At 39.9% G+C, this 19,510-nt stretch overlaps 1 protein-coding gene across 1 annotated transcript in view; it reads right to left on the bottom strand.

Annotated features, from left to right (window-relative positions):
- LOC136879804 (uncharacterized) overlaps nucleotides 1–19,510 on the bottom strand; it is a 111,394-nt gene that overhangs the window by 38,656 nt on the left and 53,228 nt on the right. Inside the window, exons 3-4 of the mRNA XM_067153258.2 lie at nucleotides 11,746–11,824; nucleotides 5,161–5,347 (exon numbers count right to left, since the gene is read on the bottom strand). Coding sequence (XP_067009359.2) covers nucleotides 5,161–5,347; nucleotides 11,746–11,824 — 266 coding nt within the window. The remainder of the gene's footprint in view (nucleotides 1–5,160; nucleotides 5,348–11,745; nucleotides 11,825–19,510) is intronic.

Here is a 19,510-nt window from a genome sequence, read left to right as displayed (position 1 = left end):
CGAGCTCGGTGAAATATAATCTAGAAATAGTGAAGAAAATGCAGTGAATTCACAGTGAGTTGTAAGGTATATTAACTCTCAGACGAATTTTTACACCAACTTCATATACGGGAGTAAAGACAAGCTGGGCTCAGGATATCACGTTCATAAACTCGACGGGGAACTAGCGAGATGGGAACATTGGCAGGGGGATATACGAAATGAAGAGACCATTTTAGGAGTATACTTAATGGATAAAACTGACCTGCGGTCATGTCAGGCAAATTTAGAAGGATGAGTGACGGAGAATATAATGAACTTTAATTTCGGTAAAAAGAAAAAAACACAATGTTTTAGGTGATTACGCTAGGATTCTACTTATTTTAAGAGAAGAGGTGTAAGAGGCTCCACTTCAAAAAACCATTTCACACAAGTTTGCTGTGTAAATATGCATAACTGTTGATATAGAGAAAAGAGTGCAGGTGTGATAGGTGCGGAACTCACCCTTGATTTCAGCGCAAATCTAACCGGATTAAATGACAGATAATTTACATAGACAATTAAATAAAATTGTATTTACAAGTTCCTGATGATAACTATTGGGCAATTGTATCGTTGAAAAATAAATTTAAATAATTAAATTAATAATAATAATAATAATAATAATAATAATAATAATAATAATCAATTAACTTTACGGCTGTTAACTTATTAGTACAGCCCGAATTTTTGTGTAAAATTAATAGAGAACATAAATGTAGAAAATATCAGTGAAATATGTAAATATGTAATATTCACAAAACGTGTAGTTCAATATGCCGTATTCATAAAATATGTAAAAAGCAAAGTCACCTCCGTACAGGCCATGAAGGCCCTTGGAGGAGTGGGAGGTAAAGGCTTTCACCATTGTTAACCTCGGCACGTGATGGGGTAGAGTGGTTAGATCTACGCCTGGCCGCCTTTGCCCCCAGAAATTAACCTGGTACGCCTTTTTGGTGTAGGCTGAGTGAACCTCAGGGCCAAATGCACCTCCGGAATTGGAAATCTCGTTTCTTAAATTTTACGACTTCCTGACGGGGTCATAAAATATGTAGTAGTACTTTTCGAATATTCTTTTTCATTATACTCACGGTTATAACATGATAAAGTAACTATGTTTTAAATAACTCCATATTTTACGACAAACTTACCGTTGTTGATATATAAAATGCAATTAGTCTCCTGTTTTCTAAAGTTGACAGTAAGTATAGTTACATATTAAATATCAAATTAAAGTCATATTCAAAATACTTCAAATATGCAAAAAGAATGTTATGTACGGTAAATCGCGAGGTATATTACACAGGCTTTTGTTGTTGCTAATTTTCCCTTGCCCTCATGCCGTAAAAATGAAAAAAATGAAGAAGAACATTACTTTTTTTTTTTTTTTTTGCTATTGGCTGTATGTCGCACCGACACAAATAGGTCTTATTGCGACGATGGGACAGGAAAGCGCTAGGACTGGGGAAGGAAGCGGCCGTGGCTTTAAGTAAGGTACAGCCCCAGCATTTGCCTGGTGCGAAAATGGGAAACCACGGAAATACATCTTCAGGGCTGTCGATAGTGGGATTCGAACCCACTATCTCACGAATACTGGATACTTGCCGCACTTAAGCGACTGCAGCTATCAAGCTCGGTCTAAATAAAATTAATAGAGAATCTGTCACTAAACCCCTGTTAAGTAAGACTGGCACGCTTTTTTAAAATCGTGATGCACAGTGTGTAACCAAGTACTTCTGCGCATTTTCCATTGTGATGTTTTGGCGCTGATACGAGAAAATTCGCTTGTAGGCTGAGAAGGAGCTTTCACCATCGCAAGTAAGAGATAAAACTTGCTGGTCGAAATATCTTCCGAGGATTCTTCTCGTTCTCCACGATTGATCTTGCAAACAGATAGAAAATTTGAATAACATGGATTTCGTTTTCAGATTACAAGGAGTTTGTTAGAAACTCGGATATATTTGTGTCCTGCCATGCTACTACTGAGTTTCAACTTAGCATTCTCCATAATTGTCATAGATTCTTCTAGTGAAAGGCCAATATCCTCTAGTTTTGTAATGCTCTCTGCAACCCAAGTAAAACTGCTATGAATATTATGCAGTATTGCTTACTACACTCTGTTCACTGATTGCACGACTCTGAGAATCGCGAACTCAGAAGTAAATGAATCTATAATTGCTGTAACGGCTTCAAAATGTTCATTGTAGAAAACAATAGCTTGAAGCCAAGTGCTCCATCGTGTTAAGATAAGTTCAGGTGCAAGGCAACGTGCGGTGGATGTCCATAATATTGAACTCTCATTGGGGATTTCATAAGTACTATTTTTTTAATTATTTCCTGCCTGGTTATCATTTTAAAAAATGGTGAATGGGTTTCTAGGAAACAAAAAATTAAATAGTGATGCACTTATCAATTATATTTTAAATAATACAGGATGTCATTACAAATTCATTTTCTACATAAATACTTAGACCTTTTTTCTGAGAATTTGGGGGTAGTTAGTGATGAGCAAGAGAAACGTTTACATCAAGATATACTACAAATGTAAAGTAGATATCAAGGTACATGGAATCCCTCCACGATGAGCGACTGCTTCTGCTTTCTTTACAGAAAGATCCACCTTCATATAAAAGAGAATCGCATAGAAATAGCCTCGAAACTAGCCCATGACCTAGAGTTTAAAGGTAGTATTAACTATTGTGTATTTTTGTATAATAGATCAATAATAACTTTAAACCTCCGAGTTATAGTCAGGGGTGTCAACCAAATCCGTGAAGTATTACAATAATTTTTATATCACAAGATGCCATATCTATAAAAGTGTGGGAGGTGGGAGAAAATTGCTGCCAGATTCGAAATCGTCATGGCCTAATTACTAAAAATCGGGTACTTTCATGTCAGTTCCTTGAGTTTCCTAAACATGTATAGATTTGTGTTATCAAACTTAACTTCGATAAGCTAGCCAGGTCGCCCACATTCGTAACATGCCTTCCAAACAGGATTACGAAGTTCTTTCTGAAGAAATCGGGACTTACTTATAAACGAAACTGATATTTCGAAACCTAGATAATATTTGTATTGTCCGCCTCTGTGGTGTAGTGGTTAGTGTGATTAGCTGCCACCTCCCCGGAGGCCCGGGTTCGATTTCCGCCTCTTCCACGAAATTTGAAAAGTGGTACGAGAGCTGGAACGGGGTCCACTCAGCCTCGGGAGGTCAACTGAGTAGAGGTGGGTTCGATTCCCACCTCAGCTATCCTGGAAGTGCTTTCCGGGGTTTCCCACTTCTCCTCGGGCAAATGCCGGGTAACACACATATTTCAGTCACAACTGATAAACGATCTTAAAATAAAATTAATCACTACATTTAAGCTCGTTTTCAGACGTAACTCTAGGCATATTAATGAGTAGTGCATCAATAGGTTCCAATTTTAACATTGAAAATTAGTTTCCCTCAGCTTGTCAGGCGTTACTGGACTGTTTCCTTGCAATAATTGGCAGAGAACCGATATCCTAGACTATCGGTACTGCCTGGAGTAATGTGGAGTAAACACTACCGCAGAACTCAAGGAGTACATTATTGCAAGTACTGTTTTCATATCATCGTTAGTTATGTTACTTTTACTATTTAAATTAAAAGCTCACTTTCTTCTAATGGACAGTTAAAAATATATACTAAATTATTTGAAATATTGTCTACTTGGGGTAATCGAGAATTTCACCAATCCCGATCGATTTTAATCCGGTGTCGGGGTTTTCACCAAGGAACTCGGGATACCTGATAACTCTTCTTATAAAACAGGTGAAGTATTCTCAATTGAATAATAGACGACGTAATTCGGGCGGACAGCGAAAACGATACTGGTACATTATGAAGTCTGACACGAAGAGATGCCAAATTGACACAGGCAACCGGAGTGACTCAGTGTCTGATTAGACAATATAGTGATATATTTTCCGTGTAGACCCACAGAACATCAAACAGCAGCGAACAAACAAGAGTCCGATGAAAGAGAACGTAGAATAAAATGAGAAAGTCAAAGAAGAATTGACCGCCAGGTTCTACAACAGCAAGGGGCTTGGTAGATTTGATGTTCTAGCATTGCGGCAGAGCTTGTGGTCCTAGACCTGATCTCTTCAGCCAACTGTAAGAAGCCATAATCAGCAACATTGAAGCAGTCGGAAGAAAATATTGTTGTAACCCCCAGCGACTGAATGGCTCTGATGGTGAGCTTTGATAGACCTTGTCTATAGATTTCTGCGAAACGCTACAGACCTTCTGTTCACAAGACAGTGGATTATATCCCAGCTGAGATCAACATTATTTGATGGTGCTAAAATGTGACAACTTGTCGTTAGCTTCCAGTAAGTTAAATCTGATACCTGGGCATTTCTTAAAACCTATAGCTATTGAAGGCATATTAAATGAGTAACTTTAATGTAGCACTTGCCTTCAGCAAAATTACAAGGTTACATTTTAAGGCCATTTCAATTGGTACAGATTTTAAGAGATGCACACAAGTACACGGGAATAACGGATTATGGTTCAAGTTCGAATCGATAACAATAAACAAGTTTTCTACGGATTTTGACTCGGTTTGTTCTAAGCTTTTATTCGGAAGATGAAGTGTTTGAATCTAACAGCTAACAGCCCTGAATAGAGTGGTTTCATTTTCACACCAAGGAAATGCCGAAGGCCACGGCGACTACTTTCCTAATCATAAACTTTTTTTTATTCTTTCGTCCCTTATATCCTCTCTATGAGTTAGTGCGACGTTACACCACAAGAAAAGAGCCGTGACCTATTGCCAGACATCTGATGAAGTCCTAATCACCGTCAGCCAGCGAGATCTATCGCAGACCTCTCGGGCAATTACAAACTAATGATTATGGAATTAACGTAATTAAAATGATGGGGAAAATCAACATTCCTGTAAGAAACGACGTTGTCCAGCACAAATTATACGTGAAATATAGACATTAAACTCGGAAAGTACAATAGCTGGGAAAAGTTTAACTGTCTGGGATACGTGATAACTTTCTCATGAAGTACTAAAGATTAAATTCAGCTCCGATCACTGTTTTGTTCATTGTTCCCTGGCATAGAATTAAATAAGAAATGGAAATGAAGTAAGAGAGACGTACCGCGCGGGAAGCTATGATGAGCAGGACGCCGCTTATCCAGAACAATCCTGCCACCAAGAGCAGCAGTACCTTCCTTCCCACGATGTCAGCCAGAAAGCTTGCCGGAAATGCGCCATGTATAGCCCCAAGCGTCAGCATTGACATCACCAGAACGGCGCTCTCGTTGGCGGAACCTGCTTCGGGGACTCTGAATAAAGGTACAATGTGATCGTTATTATTATATTCATTGGATTCCGAGGGAAAAGTATAAATAATGCAATAGTATAACAATGTAATCGTTTATTTATAGTGTACCAATACCCTGCGTCTTATTACATTTCATGATATTTCAAGTTAATTTTTCGTTATTGTTGTCCAATTATGATTATTTCGAAAAGAATAAAAATATAACCGTAGTCCATTGTAAATGATGTATAGATTACGTTTACTTAGTGTTAATCTTCAAGAAGTCATATGTGGGTATTATGGCCCATAAATTATTGCATATTGTTACAAATATAGAAGACCATATGACCGCACTTAGTATTAGCTGTATAGATGCATGATGAGAATTATTTTCAATAAATAAATAAATAATTAAATCAATCAATTAATCAGTCAATCTATAAAAATCAATTAATCACCACTAATGTGGATTTAAGGCTTGAACCCACGTGGTAAATTTCCTATCCTTTTATTAAATGATATCAAAAAATACTGGAATTTATTAAACATGTCTCTTGATAAATTATTCCAGTCAATAATTCCTCTTCCTATAAACGAGTACTTTACCTAATATGCCCTCTTGTACTCCAAATTTATCTCCACATTACGTTAATTCCTACTTTCAGAAACTCCACTAAAGCTTATTTGTCTATTAATTCCTTTTCAAGCAATCTCTCCACCGACAGTTTAGTCGAGCTTTTCGTCTCTTTACCCTCAGGTATTCCCAGCCTAAAGTTTCCAACATTTTCGCAACACTACCCATTTGTCGGAAATCATCCACAACAAATCTTGCTGCTTTCCTTTGTATCTTTCCCATCTCTTGAATCAAGTAATCCTTGTGAGGGGTCCCTTACACTAGAACCATACTGTAACTGGGGTCTTGCAAGTGACATATACGCCCTATCCTATACATTTTACAACAACTAAATATTCTCATAACCATAAGGAGATATCTATAACCTTTAGTTACTATCCCGTGATTGCCCCAATTTTCCTTATATTAGCACCTAAGAATTTATAGTGATCCCCACGAGTTACTGTCACGCAATCAACACATTAATTAAAACTGAGAGGACTTTTCTTTATGGTGAAACAATCTGACTTTTCAGCCCTTTTACCATCATACCATTGCCTGCTGTCCATCTCACAACATTGTCAATGTCTGTTTGTAGTCACTCACAATCGTGTAACTTATTTATTCGCGAAAAGCCTTGTCTGTGGTTCCATTTCTTTGCTCATATACTCATATAAGTTAACTAGCTGATATACCCGTGCTTCGCTACGGAATTCTACATTGTATACAGAATTCTAGGCTAGGTAGTGTACACGTTGTGAGCAAGATTGTATTAAATTGCATAGCTCTTAACGTTGCCCTAGAAACGGGGAAGTCACCAAACGTCTTTTCTCATATGAAGACTGTGTTAGGGAAGTTTCATTGTAATGATAGGCCCGCTTGCCTACTATCAGTCACCACCAGGTTGGGGAGTTTTCATTATAATGGCAGACACTCACTCTCCACCAGCCATTTTACATCCTCAGAAAGACTGTCTTAGTGGTTTTTCCAACTGAAATGAACATAGGTCATTGCAATGACGTCAGTAGGAATGGCGCGATAAAAGCAATACGTTCATATGAAATACTCCATCAAATGGAAGACCACACGCTTTCTCACTTTTAACGAACAGTACTATGCTGGAATTCCAGAGCTGGAATGACCAATTCCCAGACATTTCTGATCCGTGAACACTCTTCGTCTTTTTTCTGCGGTGCGGGGGGGAGTTGGGGGGAAGGCGAATAGTGGAGAGTCCCAGGGCAAAAACTATGCCTTTTTACTAATCTGTTTGCGAGGAGTACCCGATGAGCCGGAAAATCTCAATTCACTACAATGGCAACGGAAAAACCAATGTTTTCCTCCAAGCCAGAGGAGAAGCCCCCTCTTCACTGCTAATTTGGAATTAAATGAATGTAGAATTTAATCAAAGTGAAGAGGAAGAAGCTTTTCTTAAGAAACTGCTCTTTTCAGGGTTGACTTTTGAGTTATTTAGTGAATTGTGGTGCTATAATTTGAAATAGGCTTAAATAGTAATTCTAGACCAGGTCATACTACTGCTATAATTTGAAATGGGCTTAAATAGTAATTCTAGACCAGGTCATACTACTACTACTACTACTACTACTACTACTACTAAGTGAGCCTCTGCCGTAAGTGTGCATACAGCTCATTCAAAACAGCGCCTCAGAGTAGGGATCGAATAACTGGAATACTATGATGAACCAGTGTGTTACATACCTGCAGTATCAGAAAATGCATGAACCAGAGGAAAATGAAAATGAAAACCTACAACCTGTTTTCCAGTCATTGGCCGGGTCAGGGATGTAATAAATGAAACATATATATATATAGGCTGTTATACGATGGGGTCACCACTCCCAGTGATACATTAATGACTGATAGATGCTATGAAATGATATTGGAGAGTGTTGCTGGAATGAAAGATGACAGGGAAAACCGGAGTACCCGCTTTGTCCAGCACAAATCTCACATGGAGTGACCGGGATTTGAACCATGGTTACCAGCGGTGAGAGGCCGATGCGCTGCCGTCTGAGCCACGGAGGCTACATGAACTAGAGGAATGGCATGCTAAAGAAGAAAGTTTTTCCAACTCCCCAGCTATTTCCCGCCAATGTTCAGTCGGGCTGTTATACTCGGTACGCAGTAGTAATCCCATCTATCGGAGTTGAGCGGGACCATAAGAAACGAAGAACATCACAACAAACAATGGTCAATGTAAAGTTATTGTTGATCAGTAACAAACAATGGTCAATGTAAAGTTATTGTTGGTCAGTGTTATGCTCTTTCGATATTGTAGGCCTTCTGAAATACCACTCTTATCATAGTCGGTACAGTAAAACTGAATGAAACATAAATGATCGGAAATTGTATTGTCTAACTTTTGTTATGTAGTACTTTTCGATAGCACCACTAACATAGGTACCGGTATTTAAAAATTAAATTTTAGGCGCATTCCCCTAAACTACCATTTCAACTCGGGCGAATAAAATTATTTACAGACTGTAGTTTCTTATTCCCCGACTCTATATAGCGGTTTTCATTAAATTCTGTTAACCCATTTTCTCGTGGTTAGGCGTTGATATGGACTTAGCAACAAAACTACAAATTCATTAATATCTGTGTTATCAGAGCCGGTACGGTAAAAATGTATAAGACATAATTGATTGGAAATTTTCTTGTTACTATGGACATGACCGATACAGAAATACCATTCTTTTCAAATTCTAATTCTGAGCAATGTACAGACAAAACTCTTATTTGTTATGTATGCGAACAGAGGTCCCCGGGATAATCTCCGAGGTCTGTGAAGTGAAAGTGTGTAACATTAAAACAGAGTGCATTACCTTTATGAGCTTACTCAAAATTTCCTTGAAATGTGTATCTCTCGCTTAATTTGTTCAATTTGTTTATAATCGTCTTTTCTTTTCATTGTTAGACCGTTAGATGGGACCGTACCACAATATTCCAACATAAGATGGTGGATTAGTGTCATAAAAGTGTCATAAATTTAGAATAAATTTCAGTTTTTGAAAGAAATTGAAGTGTTGCGTTTTTCGTGCCGCTCAGTGTAGATATATAAGAAAAACTCAAAGGTCCAATGATACTGTTCTGCGGGACCCCTTCTCATTCATTACTGGATCAGATAATGCTTCACCTACTCTAATTTTCTAAATTCTGTTTTCTAGAAATTTAGCCACCCATTGAACCACTATTTAACTCTATTTACATCAATAGTCTCCCATGATCTACCCATCAAAAATCTTGAATAGGTGAATAGTGATACCATCTGAATCTCAAATATCTGCTACATTTTACCTGTTATGCTTGCCATTATGTTATCCTTAGCCGACTTCTTCGCAAAATTTAATTTTCTGTGAAGTTCCTTCATTTTTTCCTTACTTACACAACCTTTCTTTAGTCTATTTCTTTCCAACCTGCACTTCTTTCTTAATTTCCTTATTTCTCTGTTATAGTGTATCTTTTCCATCCCTTACCACGTTTAAGCATACATACGTTTTCATACCCCTCAACAATTGCCTTAAATCCACCTCATACGCTGTTTATATTCCTATTTACCATTTTCCACCTAAAAAATTAACGTTCTTTAAATCCCTCATGACTGCTTTATCAGCCATGTGGTGTTGCCTAATATTCCTACCTTTATAACCTTCCTTTCTATCACTTTTATTTTTAACTACTATAAAAAACAGCGTCGTGATCACATGCACCATCTATCATTTGTTTCTCTAAGGAGCTCATCTAGTTTTACCAGCACTACGTCTAGAATATTCTTCCCTCTAATTGGTCCCATCACTTTCTGATTCAGATGTTCTTCCCAGATTAATGTATTAACCATTTATTGGTCATGTTTCCTGCCATTCGCATTTCTGTCACAGTTAACCTCTGGTAAATTGAGATCACTTATTACAATTACATTCCTTTCGGTGTCGTTTCCCACAAAGTTGATTATCTTATCAGACAATCCTGTGTCAGCGTCTCCCTCTTCAGGTCCGTATACCACAAAAATATCAAGTTACATATTATCTTTAGAGACGAGCCTTACTTCTAGAATTTCATGTTTGTCGTCCTTAACTTTTCATAATATGCCTTCACTAGTATGAATACTACCCTCTCATTTCGTATCTGTCCTGCCTCTACACTCATGTCAGTGAGCAAATTATCAAGATAAATTAATTCATTTTTACACTTTGAGAGGGTATTTCGTGATCCATTACATGTTTTTCATGTGTTACACGATTTTCATAGAATATATCATTGACACTGAATAGAATATCACTCTATTTAAGCAATTGACAAAGTTGATCACACAGTAAAATAATTTAAACTTTTGTATGCTTGTAAATGAATTGATTTTTCAAAGTGAACCAACACTAGGAGCTAGTCCTAATGTCTACAAATTTACTGAAGTGTCTTGGAGTTATTAAACGTAGGCTACTGTCAACTTTCTTATTTACATTTTGGATAATGTCAGGAACGGAGAGAAATAGTGGTACAAGAATGAAAATAATTCTCTTAGCGAATGGACGGAAGTCGAATAATCTGGCATTGAAAGTGCAAAGCCAGAAGAATGGAGAATGACACTCATAGAGGAGAAAAGCAAGATAATGATGACAATAAGGGCAGGTGGAAAAGATATAGGAGCAACAGAGGTAGTCACCATCATAATGTGTTCTGTCCATAGACAGGTTTTCACACGGCAGCTTCCCTTGCTCCCCTGTCTTCTGCCATCCTCTTCAGATCCTTATAAGTTCCTCCTTCTTTGATGCCATTTATCATCTGTACCTTCTACTTCCTCCGCAAACTACTCATTCCAGTGCTTCCGTTAGCAAACACTCCCGTCTCAACAAGTGTCTCATCCAATTCTTCTTCCTTTCTTATAACTTGCAACAATCTTATCCTTTCACCAAACCTTCCCAATACTTTTCCATTTCTCACTCGTTCTATTCAGCTTATTCTCTCCATTCCCCTCCACATCCACATCTCAAACGCTTCTAGTCTTTTCTCATCTTCTCTTCTCAATATTTACGTCTCTGTATTGTCACACTCCAAACAAAGCACTTACCAAGGCGTTTTCTCAAACATTTTGTCTAATCTGCCGCATAATAATGTCTTCTTCATATTGAACGATTCCTTCATTATAAAATACGAGTTTTCACCTTCTGATGGCATCTCAAGTCTTCGTTTGTTGTACTTTCCATATATTTCAAAGCTCTTACATGGCCGAATATAGGTAGTGGTGGTCATTATTGTTTTAAGAGGAATTACAGCTGTGTAACCATCTTCTAAACATGGATCAGTAATCGAATGGAAAACCGGAGATCCGACACTTCGCAAAACCTTACGTTCTGCAGCAAATAGGTGACTACAAACCGCGACGTGCATATTTACAAACAGTTATGTGATAGTAGTGATTCTAGAATTGATTTTTCATCTCAACGGAAATATACACATTTTTTGATGCCCGAGGGGACACAAAAACAAAGGATTATGCCAAATTTTCAGACAGGAAAGTGAAGGATGGTTGAATGGGAACGTCGATTTTCTGTGGAGGGTGTCCACGGAGCTGAACAACTGCGTCAGAAAGTACCAGACGAAGAAAAAATATGACCACAAGTACTGTTGACTGATTGATAGTATACAGTTATTTACAGATTTACTTTCGAAGTATTCATCGTGAAAAAATAATTTTCGAGTATTTTGCCTATCTTTGCCCTATTTTAAATTGAGTCTTCAGGTGATGTGAGTGGATTCAAAAGTGTTAATCAGAAGATGTTGTAGTATGATACCTGTAGGAAGTGAAGTCGGAGTCGTACTGCATCAAGGGCCAGCCCATGATGGCTCCACTGCATAGCGCACCGCCGGCAGCTGCAAATAGTAAACAGTCTCGTTTTTAGTATCTTCCTTTAGTGAAATAAAAACATAGTTTTCGGTATCAGAACACGTTGTGACACGTTTTGATCTTGATGGTCGTTATTTCCGAGATTTCAGAAATCATCGATTAGGTTTAAGCTAAGGGTGTATTCTGCCCGAAGAGAGGTCCGAACCTGCGCAGAAGTGTGCCTGAGCCGGAGTTTACGCACGTTAGCGTGGCCAGTTCCTTTCCACTCTTCCATTCCCTTAACCCCCACCAACAGCGTGTGGCAAACCATCCAAATCTTGACCACGCCCAATGTTGCTTAACTTCGGAGATCTCACGGGATTTCAACTCCGGTGTTTCAACAGGGCTAGGTTTATATCACAAAAATATCGATGTGATTGACTTCGATGCGTACATTTTTACAACTGCTCTCTGAGTCTCTGCTTGATATTCTGAGTTCGTAGATCTTGTTTTCGTCATCTTACAACGAATAACAATAATAAATACACGAGTGTCCGCCTCTGTGGTGTAGTGGTTAGTATGATTAGCTGCCGCCCCCGGAGGCCCGGCTTCGATTCCCGGCTCTGCCACAAAATTTGAAAAGTGGTACGAGGGCTGGAACGGGGTCCACTCAGCCTCGGTAGGTCGAGTAGAGGTGAGTTCTATTCCCACCTCACCCATCCTGGAAGTGGTTTTCCGTGGTTTCCCCACTTCTCTTCCAGGCAAATGCCGGGATGGTACCAAACTTAAGGCCACGGCCACTTCCTTCCCTCTTCCTCGTCTACCCCTTCCAATCTTCCCATCCCCCCTCAAGACCCCTGTTCAGCATAGCAGGTGAGGCCGCCTGGGCGAGGTACTGGTCATCCTCCCCAGTTGTATCCCCCGACCCAATGTATCACGCTCCAGGACACTGCCCTTGAGGCGGTAGAGATGGGATCCCTCGCTGAGTCCGAGGGAAAAGCCAACCCTGGATGGTAAAGAAAGAAAGAAAGAAAGAAGGAAATACACGAGTGAAGTTCAATAAATAATGTAACATAGGACCTATTATTGCGTAAATACAGACAACTCCTCCCAACACTTATAAAACATCGTATCGGAGTTGGTACGTACGATTCTTACACAGTGTCGTTCGTTTATAGTTTATCTTCGTATAATACTTGTTTTGCGGTATAACAGGACATCCACCTGGGAATGAAATAAATTTGGGTTAAATGTCTGATGTCAGGATACGACGACTTGGAGGTCATCACTGTCAGGTCCTGGAACTCTAATAGTCCAATAGGACGGATATTAGTCGATGTCATATCTGCAAAGACTGGTTCATCACCACCTCTCCAATGGCGGCACCGTAACAAGTCGTTTGTGCAGTCGACAGAGTGTAGCCTACCGCGGCCGCGGACCTATACGATAACTTTTCACAACAACTCAGGTCATTTTCAACGATGTTTTGAGGTGCTCATGTGACCTTTAGATAGAAAATAGGATCGTGTTGCGCATCTCAACGCTTGCCCAACATCTAACAACTGATGTATGGACGATGTAACTGTGCGGTCTTATGGTCGTGAAAGGAAAGAGTGATACCCGTGTTCTATTTTGGTCTATAATGTCAATTTAATAGAAAACAATTCACTTGTTAATGTATGTCTTACTTCAATTATTGAACCATTTACGTAGTTTAGCTTTAAGTCCAACTAACTACTTTTAAATAAAGCTAAGAGGCTGGGGTGCCGTAATTTTTTTCTCTTAGTACTTGTATTACATGCCAGTTACATGCCAGTATATCTATTGACACAATTCTGACAGATTTGAATACCTTCAAATACCACTGGCCTGAGCCGGGGTCAAGCCCACCAACTTGACCTCTGAGCTCTGAGCAGCTCAACCTCATAGATCTGAAATTATAATCCGTCTAATCAAACACAGACCGTGAGAATGAGGTACAACAAAGCGTTGAAAATGGTGAGGGAACCCTCCAACCTCGTTGGGAGAATGAATAATTTCCTGAGCTAGATCTCATAATGGATGTATCGAACGCATTCATTCCAACCACAGGGAGAGTTCTATCTCCAGTTTGAAACACACCGGAAAGCAAAAGTGTTCCCTTTAATTTCCTCTTTGGCCGCGCGGTTAGGGGTGCGTAGCTGTGAGCTTTCATCCGGGTGATAGAAGGTTCGAGCCCCACTGTCGGCAGCTCTGAAGATGGTTTTCCGTGGTTTCCCTGTAGTACCTTAATTAAGGCCACGGCCACTTCCTTCCCATTCCTAGGCCTTTCCTATCCCATCGTCGCCATAAGACCTATCTGTGTCGGTGCGACGTAAAGCAAATAACAAAAAAATATTCTCATTTTTGGTCCTTAACACTTTATACCCAACAAGAAAGAGCTTGCGGGAACATTGAGATATCAGTTTACTACCATGCAAGGGAACTTTAGGAATCGGAACACCGAGCTGGAGCAGTCGCTTAAGTGCGGCCAGTATCCAGTATTCGGGAGATAGTGGTTTCGAACCCCACTGTCGGCAGCCCTGAAGATGGTTTTCCGTGGTTTCCCATTTTCACACCAGGCAAATGCTGGGGCTGTACCTTAATTAACCCTAGCATTACCAAGGTAAAATCTGTCACTTGGATATCTAGGGGGGGGGGCAAAATTTACCCCCCTATTATTTTCATCTCTAATGAAGTTTTTAATATACAATTCCTGTAATATTACAGTATTGAAATAAGTTAACAATGACTGCACTCACAAACAGCAACAAAAACAACAACAAAGATAATAATGAAATTTGCACAGTGTATAGCAACAGTTAAGTCGTAAATCATAGGACATTATGAATGTTCTTTCATTCACTTTCACTTTCACAGTTGGTACATATAATAGTTTTCATAGAATGAGTCTTGCAGACGTTAACAAACCATTGTCACTTTGGTCATCTTGTCTTGTCCTTCTTAGTGTGAATGGATGGAATGGAATGTCGTATGGCTTTTAGTGCCGGGATATCCCACGACGGGTTCGGCTCGCCAGGTGCAGGTCTTTCTATTTGACGCCCGTAGGCGATCTGCGCGTCGTGATGAGGATGAAATGATGATGAAGAGAACACATATACCCAGCAACCGTGCCATTGGGATTAACCAATTAAGGTTAAAATCCCCGACCCGGCCGGGATCGAACCCGGGACCCTCTGTACCGAAGGCCAGTGTGAATGGATTTCAAACACTGATGATATCTTCCTCTTGTGTATGATGGAGCAGAAGCAGTTGTTGAAGTAGCACTGGGTAATGACCTTCCAAGGACACTTTCCATAGCTGAAATGATAGGTTTCTTCAAACCAAGCATGTTCTTTGCCCTGTCTTCTGCAAGTGGTCTTAAAAGCTGTTGCCCCAACTCTAACATATACAGCCTCCTGAGATTCAGTTTCTTTTTATTCCAGTCAGGGTTATTTTTATTAATATGGTGCAGGCGAACGTCAACAATAGTTAACAATAGTCCTCATTAGTGCCAACATTCAAAGTGCAAATGTGTGAATCCGACCATTCGACATTATTAAGACATTTTGTCAGATAGGAAATCTGTTACATGCATGTCTAAGGGGGGGAGGGCAAAAATTGCCCCCTCAACAAAAGTATATTATAGGAACTTTTAAAAAACACACATTGGAATAATGACTATGTGACATCTTTAGTAGACATCTTATGTGACAACTATTTAAAATATTGCTTTTCTGTCTTACAAATTGCGCATTTTATTCATAAAATGAGATAACGCGGGCAATTTTTGACCCCCGTTGGTAGTTCTAGGGTTAAGGCCACGGACGCTTCCTTCATATTCCTAACCCTTTCCTGTCCCATCGTCGCCATAAGACCTATCTGTGTCGGTGCGACGTAAAGCAACTTGCAAAAAAAAAAAAAGAAATCGGAACGTCAACTACAGCAGTTGTGGCCAGTTCATATCGTCCTACACCTTCTGCACGGCTTTCTTGCTTCCTGTTTTAATAGTCTCCTCTGTCCAGGAACATTACGTCGTATTCTAATTACAAATTGAACGGGGTGATTTAATCATACGAGGTTGGTAAATAAAATAACAACAATACAGACTTTTATCTCGTATTATTTCAATAACATTACAATTCAACATAGTGCCCTTCAAAGCTGCCTTGAGAAGCAACACAGGGCTGCTGGAGACGGTTCTTCCACTCCTCATAGCTGTGTTGGAATTAGGATACTGGAATAGCTTTCAGCTGGTCGGTTACAGCCATTTGAATGTTCAGTGCCCCAAAACGACGTCCCTTGCGGTGTTTCTTCAGTCTCTAGAAGAGGAAAAGTCACAAGGACTCAAGTCAGGTGAATAAGGAGGCTGAGGAGCCTTGTTATTGAACAGCCAGTTCTTTTTTGATGTACTGTGTCACGTCCGTTACTCTTTTCTAAAGTCTTTCAAGAAGATCTCGGTGGTAGTGGTGGTGGTGACGGTGGTGGTGGTGGTAGTGGTGGTGGTGATTACTGTGTTGAGAGAAAGTAAAATTAGGAAACCATCCTATATTAACACTAATCAGAGGGAAAAAGTTCAGAGGGTCTGACACTTCCACAAATGTTTTTCAGCAAAAGAAAGGCAAGGGCCACGAAGTGCGTGAAGATGATTAACTCCGTAGGCCTCGATTGCCTTAATATCGTCGGGGATGGAAAAGAATAGGATCTGACCAAGGGATGTTGGATAGGATAGATGAAAGCGAAGAGCCGGGCACAAGTTAGATGAAGCAATGCCAGGTCATAGCTATGGGCCCTGCAGTCGCAACTCATGCTCCCAGTTATCAACTCCTGGGGCCCCTTTTAGTCGCATCTCACGGCAAACAGGGGATACCCTTGGTGTTATTCCTCCACCCCCACCCACAGGGGGGAAGCTCTTGGTAAAAGTGTTGATTAACCCCTTGGTCTGGAGGCACAATCTCTTTGTGAACGATTCCCTGGCTATCAAAAAAGCAAACCAACATGTTGTTATCTCTGACTTGCTCATTCTTGCTTTTTTTATGTTGGCCTTGGAGAGTTTGGAGTGACTCGTTCCATACTCTGGTGCTTGGTTTCAGGGTCGTACTCAAACACCCAAGTCTCGTCACCCGTAATGACACGTTCCAGAAAATGGGGATCGTTTTACAAAAATTCAGCGCACTTGTCCCTCCTCATGACCTGCTGGTCTTGTCTCAGGTTTCCCAGAACTATTTCTGGGTAGATTTTTCTCATACCTTACTCATTGGTCAAAATTTTATTTTATTTTATGACTCATTTCAACTCTGCCCCGATCATTCTGATTGTTAACCTATGATCTGAATGCACAAGATACCGGACTCTGTCGACAATTGCAACGGTCCTTGATACTAAGGGCCTTCCGCTGCGAGGTTCATCTTCAATTGACTCTCCTCCTTTCGCAAATGCTTCAAACCACCGAAACATGTGGGCCCTTGACAAGACACTGTCTCCATAGGCGTACCGAAGTTTCGCAAAAGTTTCTGTTGCACTGTGTCCAAGTCTCAAGCAAACCCTGATCGCACACCGTTGTTCGAAATTCTTGTCACTCACTGTCAAAACGCATAAGCAAAACATGCTTCACTAAAACAATCGCTACGGGCAACAAAGTGATTCTAGCGAGTTCCAAATCGCAATGACGGCATATCGTATGCTCACCTACCAGACTCATTACTTGTTTTACACTTCTCGTACACTGAAACATTAATTTTCTTAGAAGTTGTCTTACTTCTATAACATTCTATAACTGTCAATGTATTTTCAGGAGGTATATATGAATCAGAGGTAGAACGTATAAATCTTGCGTAGAAGACAGTCAAGACTTTATTTTTTACAGGTATCAATCAGAACTATAACCAATGTATCCGGTGAAGATACTGGATTACAGAGTGTGTGAATGTCGGGATGAACTACTGTCAGATCGCAGAACAAGTAACCAAGCTTCAATATCGTTACAAAAATCGTTAGATTATGAGGTCGGGACCCGAATGGTGGATTTGAACTAGGCTATTGTTTTTATTTGGTTGATCAGTATCTACCAGTATTTACGTTAATGCTGGGATTTAAAATATCCTTTCGCAACTTCCAGTTTGATGGAAGATAGCAGCTGAAGGTCATCGAGACCCAGTATCGGGTCGCTTAATTTCAGTTTCCTGATCGTCTCACCTTACGTTAGGTAGTAATAAAATTTTTACTAATAACGATAATAATAGTTATTACACTACTTTTATTATAGTCTTTTTGCATTTATTGATTAGTATGTAAGCTATCCTGCTTCACATACGTGTATCTTCTAGGACTTCTACTCCAACTGCGCTTCAAATTTCCTAGATCTGACTCTGCTTTAGCAATGCTTCAGACCTCATAGATCTGCCTCTGTTTCTCCCCGGCTGCAACTTCCCAGTTCTACTTCTGCTTTCCCCATGCTGCAAATGTCCTATATCTTTCTCGCATGCTGGAAATTTTCTATATCTACCTTTGCTTCACCCATGCTACAAATTCCATAGATCTACCTCTGCTTAGCCCATGTTGCAGATTTCTTATATCTACTTCTGATTCTCTTTGCTGCAAACTTCCTAGTTCTGATTTTCCCATGCTGAAAACTCATTAGTTCTACCACAGCATCTCCCATTCTGAAAACTTCATAGATTTACCTCTGCTCCTCCTATGCTACAAACTTCATAGATTCACTTCAGCTTCTTCCAGTCTCCAGTCTGCATCCCCTAAATCTGTTTCACCTATGCTGCAAATTTTGTTACTTCTACATCTGCTTCTCGAATGCTCCAAGCTTCATAGATATTATTCAGCATCTTCCAATCTCCAAACCTATACATATCCCATGCTCCAAACCTCCGATATCTACCTTTCTTTCTGCCAAACTCCAAGCCTCCAAGGTCTGACTCTGCTTGTCTTACTCCCCATGGCCGAATCCAATATTGTCCTACGTGCAGGCCTGGTGCATGTCGTTCTATTTGACGAGCATAAGCGACTTGAGCGCCTGTGATGATGGTGTCCTACCTAGGTTGAAATATCATGTTGAAAAAGACGCTAACACTAGTTAGCTATGGATCCACGCATGGCGAGTAAGAGAATCAGCGACAGACCGTGGAGGCTTAGAGAAAGAGAGGTAGATGTCGGAAGTTTGAAGTATGGGGGAAGCAGAGATTTGGAGACTTGAAAAAAAAATGATGTAGATCTAGTAAGCCACCCTTATCCAATCTTCCTCATATGAGCCCGCCACAGAATTCGGTCCATACACATAGTCTTTCCGGCGTGCTTAGTCCCACTTTTTGTCATATCTCACCATTACCAATGCTCTGCAACCATTGTTCCCATCTGTCATACCCAGGTTATGTTAAGATATATGAATTCCATTCACCTCATATTCCCGTAAATAAAAGGCGGGTAAAACAGAGCGATGTAAAGATCATTTTAGCAGCACACTCAGTTAATTAGCTAAGTTAAAATTTGATTTGACTTTCCTCACTGTACAATAATAATAAGAAGAAGGATTATATGCTCCGAACATTTTTTGTAGACAGAGCCAAGCAGGCCAACTAGTACGGAGAGAACACACTATATTGCTAAATATTTTAGGCATCAGGTGTGTTGGCCGGGTGAGACTGAGATCGGAAGAAGCATTACACAGAAGGATAGAACCGATATAAAATCGTTAATAAAACATA

The sequence above is a fragment of the Anabrus simplex genome, chromosome 1 (assembly GCF_040414725.1).
Source record: "Anabrus simplex isolate iqAnaSimp1 chromosome 1, ASM4041472v1, whole genome shotgun sequence".
Classification (NCBI taxonomy): domain Eukaryota; kingdom Metazoa; phylum Arthropoda; class Insecta; order Orthoptera; family Tettigoniidae; genus Anabrus; species Anabrus simplex.
The sequence above is the reverse complement of the archived record's forward strand: the minus strand, read 5'-3'. Positions and strand labels throughout refer to the sequence as shown.